This window comes from Periophthalmus magnuspinnatus, chromosome 19, assembly GCF_009829125.3.
Source record: "Periophthalmus magnuspinnatus isolate fPerMag1 chromosome 19, fPerMag1.2.pri, whole genome shotgun sequence".
NCBI lineage: Eukaryota > Metazoa > Chordata > Actinopteri > Gobiiformes > Gobiidae > Periophthalmus > Periophthalmus magnuspinnatus.
The window spans coordinates 5,685,688-5,691,283 of record NC_047144.1 but is presented as its reverse complement, the minus strand read 5'-3'; the positions used below and the strand labels follow the sequence as shown (position 1 = coordinate 5,691,283).

The window sequence follows — 5,596 nt, the reverse complement described above, 5'->3', positions numbered from 1 at the left end:
AAGAGCGGCGTTGGTGTTGTTTATGGCCAGTTTTATCTTTTTCATAAGTTTAGGCAAGTGGAGAGCAGGAGCAATCAGATTAAACACGAAGAAAACACTTTGTGCGTAACGTCCTTATTAGTATTTTGTTCTCAAGGTTAAACCAACTCCCGCAGAAACCATGGATTCTGATTGGATGACATGACAAATATCTGATCTGGAAAATTACCTTGTTCTAGCCCTAATTTAATTGTGATCTAAATTAAAATTATAATTAGATTTTGTTTAAATTCTAAACTCTAAAATTCTACTAAATGCCATAGATCAAATTTCAGTTTCGAGCTAAAATAGCTTGAATAATCACACAGACTGATGAAAATATAAGGAATATCTGGGTTGAGAAAATAGTCCTATAGGACGTATATCAAACTCAAGGCCCACGGGCCAAATGTGGCCCTCCATATCATTTTATGTGGCCCTCGACAGGGTAAATTAAAAGGTATGATGGTCTTAAAATGTCATTTTATCAGGAGATACGCAGTTAAACAGCCATGTTTTTACATCTAGGCAAATGCATATGCAATATTTGTAACTTGAATAAGTAATAAATACAGAAACAGTTAACTAACAAGTTTAAAAAGTAGTTAGACTTATTTTACATCTGGCTCTTTGAAAGCAGCCATTTTGCTGATGTGGCCCTCGGTGAAAATGTGTTTGACACCCCTGTCTTATAGTAAAGGAAATGCAGAATGAAATGTTGCTTGAAAAGCAAGTGACCTGTACATGAAATCTGCAGGAGTCAAGGTGGGTCCCTGTGCTGCTCTTTGGACACTGCACTTGGATAATCCTATTGACACCTGCAAAGTTATTTATCCCCAAAAAAGAAGCACTGAACAGGGCAGGTGATCCCGTAGCATTGTTCCCAAAATAAGAAGTGGGTCAAACAAACATGACAGGTGCATTCCCAGACTTTTCTCTCAAGTGTTATCATGCATTATTTAGCAGTTGGCCTTGCTCATGAGACATTTGTGTCTGAGACAGGGATACCCTTGTTGACAATGCTTTTTCCACATCTTGAAACATCAGATTTCATTATTCAGCAGCGTGCGGACTTCTTACCGAAAGGAAAAGACAAAATCCTGCCAGAGTGATCTCAGTTTGATTCAATTGTCTCTACATAAAACACATTTTGCTCTGTGCTCCCACTGATGTTGGTTTGAAACGAGACACAAATGCACCTTCCATTTAGTTTGCAGTAATAAAGAGATTCATATTCAGGGAGAGCTTTCAAATGGATCCTCCAGCCAAGGCAGAAAAGTATAAATGTTCCAACTCCTTGGAGTGACCACAATGGACAAATATGCTTATTTAGAGGGTCAGCGGGCTTATGTCCACTAAACTTGTATTTCAGCTTATTAAGTGGTAGGGTCTTTGCAGTGTATCGATTGCTAAATGATTTTAGTTGACGGATACTTAAACCTTGTAAAAGATTATCTCTTTCTACACAGCTATATAAAGGCTTCAGTTCCAAGTGGAAAGAAATGATCTAGTTTATTGAGAACAAAACTTACATTGGCACAATGTACATTGTCTATCTGGAGTCAGAATGATTTTTATTCTCTTCTTGAACATAATCAGTGAATTTTGAAATTCACAATTTCACAAAATCAGTTTGTAAAAATATATTTCCCAAATGTTTGATTTTTTTTATTTTATTTTTTTTCTGTGAGTACAATATCACTAAGCTAACTGAAGCATTGTTATGACTTGTTTTAATAAATGTAATAAAACATTTTGCCATATTATTTTATAGACTTCTGCAATGGCACCAAGAAGAGGAAACCCACACATTAGTCATAGTGAACATTTTACTGATTATAATTAGATTATTAAATACTGTATGATTGTAACTGAGTGTACTTCCACAGTCTGATAATACAGGAGTGGTTTGTGGCTGCAGTTACACATGGCTGTTTCAATTGCACGTGTGAATAAGGGAGAGGAGCGGCAAGCACATGCACCCCTGGGTACATCCCATTTAGATTTCCAAATATGGAGTACACTATGTCGTCCTGCTGCTTTTATTCCTTTGATGCAGACACAGGCCCATCAGCTGAAGCCACACTAGACTTAATGGGCCTCCGACACATGAATCATTCATTGGCTCTGGGTTGCATCTGCCTTGTTTTCCATCCCAACTGATAGATAGTTAGTCTCCCACCTTGGATCGGACTGTCCATGCACACAATGACTTTGCAGGTGTTATACCACTGTACTAATGGTGGAAGACTCTTCAGACTTGCCCTGTCTGCTAGGCAAAGACTTTAGATACTCCAAGTGTCTGCGGGCATCCTCCTGGTTAGCTCGGACATAATAAACCAGGTAGGAGATGACCATAGTGAACCAGCCAAACATGACCACCAACATGGCCACATCTGTAGTCCTTCTCATATAAAGACAGAGGTCTATGTCCGGTGCTAGGAGGAAGGCCAAGCCCTGGACCCCTATCTCCTCTGGCTCAGCAGTGTGGCACACAATGCCTGTAAGAGAGGCAGGCTCCAGGTCCACACGAAGCAATGCCATTTGCAGGTTACAGTCACAATGCCAGGGATTGTTGGTGAGGTTGGCACGAGCCTTCAAGCCCTCAAAGGGCTCAGCCTTAAAGTTCATTAACTTGTTGGATGATAGATCCAGAAACTGTAATGATCCCAGTCCACGAAAAGCCCCTGGTTCAAGCTGTGTTAACTCATTGTGCGATAGGTCCAGTTCAACTAAATGTGGCAGAGCCGCAAAAGCGTTCATTGGTATCTTCCTTATAGAATTATTGTCCAGATAAATGCGTCTGGTGTCATTGGGGAGGTCTTGGGGGATTTCGATTAGCTGCAGTTTGCTACAGCGCACAGTTATGCCATTGTTGTCACTCTCCGTGCAGTAGCAGTTCTTGGAGCAGCTGGTGGCAGCATGGTGAAAGCAGAAGGTCATTAGCACCAGGCTGTGCAGCAGTAAACACATAACCACTGAATGGCGCAGGAGCCAGTCCGCCAACAAGGCCATGGTGCACCATGGGCATGCTCCAAGCAGGACCCCCGTGCGCAGCTCACATCAGCCTCCACAGTAGCTTTTCTCTCTGAAACACACAAGGAGGATACAATCATTTGAAGGGAGGGAAAGCTCAAAGCACACTATAGTGGAGCATCAACTCATTCAGTACATAGGGTGTTCTATACAAGCAACAGTATAACGTAACACAGAGGCAAAGTATCTGCAGCCAGCTCAGGATCCTTTCATACTGGTTTCATCATGTTTGTTGCAAGAAATTACTGTAGTTCTATGTATGTGGATAAGTCACAGGATCAAACAGCCCCTCCGCAGCAGCACAATAAACAAGCTGGAGGATCCTTTGGTGTCACTGTTCCCCTTTATAATTGACATCCCTGCAGTGCAACGCTATTTCAGTGCACACCAAATGGCACAGACAGGAACGCAAGAGTAGAACAAAACACACTTTTTTTTTTACTCACAGAAAAGAAAAATCTGTAACATCTGTTCATCATAGTCTACCATGCTCCAGTTCACTCAATCTGAGAAAATGTAGTTTCATTGATAGCTCATTAAGGCTCCAGAAGTGTCTACCTTGCTCCACATCAGCAGTTACCAAAACAATGTAATGTATAGACAGGAAAAGAAACCACACAGGTTAACAGGACTCCTTAATTCGCTCCCAAATGACCCTAGGCTGAGCAAGATCCACTTACCAAGATTAAAAAATGAAACCGATCTCTAAGTAAGTGCTAGTATCACATGACGTTGGGGGGTAGAGGCCGGAGTGTAATGGCAATGCATGTTAAAGAAAGGGGGGCTAATGATTTGTCAAACAGGACATCACTAATAATGCTTGTTGTGTTACGGCCATGGACACGGCTGCCAGACAAACCCAATAATGAGCTGCTTGGTCCGATGGAGAGCGATGCGGCAGAGGGGAAGCTAACATTAAGTCTGTCATTGTAAACGTCCACTGCTGTACTGCATCTCCCATTCAAGCGCAACATGCTTCAGTGGATCAAAGGCCAAGGCTAATTTCAAGCTAATTTCATTTTGAGTCAATGGGGGAGTGCACGTAAAACTACCGACCGTCTGACAGGTATTTTTCTGTGGGTACAAGAGGGAAGAACACAAACAATGTCAGTGAAATACAAGAGAAAGTGGTGGACTTTGAATCCGAGAGGAGTTAGATTACATTAACAACTCATAGAACATTGTGTAACAGTGAGGAGACAGCAAGGAGAGAAAGACAGATGTAGAAGGCAAATTGGTTCTAATTAACAAGAATGACAAATACAGTACTAAAAGTGTTATATGGTTCAATAGTAGTATTAACAATAGACATAAACACATTTGGAGAGTAAATGTAAATGTGTTATTACAGCCTACGGCGTGCAGTACAGTCACAATGATAGAGTTCCTAGATATGTCATGATAATGTCACAATAAAAGCTTCATTATCACATGCGTTGGTTTCCCATATTCAGCTTGTTATGTTCTCTAACAACAAATGATGGCCAACTGAATTATGGAACAATTAAATTAACTACTTCCAACATTAAATCACCATTACAGTTTATGAAATTGTCTTCATATACATTCTGATATCTGATCCACTTATTGAGTTACCAGGGGAGATAAAATCACCCCTGACAGGTGTAACTTAAAAACACATGCTTTAATGCAGCTGTAATCATATCTTGGTGCTCTCAGCCCCTTTCCACTCTCTTAGCCAGTGTCTCCATTACTTCTCCCCTATTCCTCTGGGCAAAATACAGTCTGTGCTTGGCCAATCTCCAGTCCAAATGAAAACCATATTTTCTTGAACTGTGTAAAGATATAATCTTACTTATATTCTAAGTAGTTATAGTCACTAAGTTTATGTATCAAAATGATTTATAGGCTATGCATATTCACACCTACCTTAATTTGTTGCACAGCGCCACTAACTTGGAGAGCATATCCCGAGTCACATTTTAAACATGAATAAAAGACAAAGTAAAGATGCTACCTGGTGGAAAAATACCTCGAAAGGACAAGTGATAAAGATGATGCCTCTTTGGAACTGATACCCCACTTAAGTTTGTCTTATGTCTTGAAATGGCGCACCAATAGGCTAAATTATTTCCATCCAACCTATCCACTGTCCATAACCGTAACACCACAAAGATAAACAAAACATAGGCTAACAAGGTGCACTCACGTGTTTGGGGCTTCTTTTCGCCTTTCCATGACGAGAGCAGCCTCCCTAAGAATTAAACCATTTACTCCGTGCACTTAAAACTGTTCTTCGGTAAAAGTAGCTGCATTACCTGCCCCCTCCGTCTTGCAACCCATCAAACTTATTCTCTGGGAGTCGTCCGAAACGCTAGAGCTATGACGTGCCACGGCTCTGTCAGCGCTTCTACAGTTCCAGACGCGCAGTTCTATAGCTCAGTGCGCGCAGCTTTTTTTTCTTTCCAACGCAACCAGTAAAGGAGTAAGCCTGCTCCGACTGTCAACGGGGAAAGATGCGGCACGAGTGACGGGCTGTGGTATGTCCCCGTGTCGAGCCGAGTGCATCAAACATTTATAT

At 41.3% G+C, this 5,596-nt stretch overlaps 1 protein-coding gene across 1 annotated transcript; it reads right to left on the bottom strand.

Annotated features, from left to right (window-relative positions):
* Positions 1-1,848: 1,848 nt before the first annotated feature.
* On the bottom strand, positions 1,849-5,314 carry lrrc3ca (leucine rich repeat containing 3Ca). The gene is made up of 2 exons (XM_033985317.2): positions 5,225-5,314; positions 1,849-3,106 (listed from the first exon to the last, which is right to left on the bottom strand). Exon 2 carries the CDS (start codon positions 3,031-3,033, stop codon positions 2,242-2,244), a length of 792 nt encoding a protein of 263 aa, XP_033841208.1. The 5' UTR covers positions 3,034-3,106; positions 5,225-5,314; the 3' UTR covers positions 1,849-2,241.
* Positions 5,315-5,596: the final 282 nt, after the last annotated feature.

Coding starts and splice junctions, on each gene's coding strand:
- lrrc3ca (XM_033985317.2), bottom strand. CDS start 3,033: ATGGCCTTGTTGGCGGACTGGCTCCTGCGCCATTCAGTGGTTATGTGT.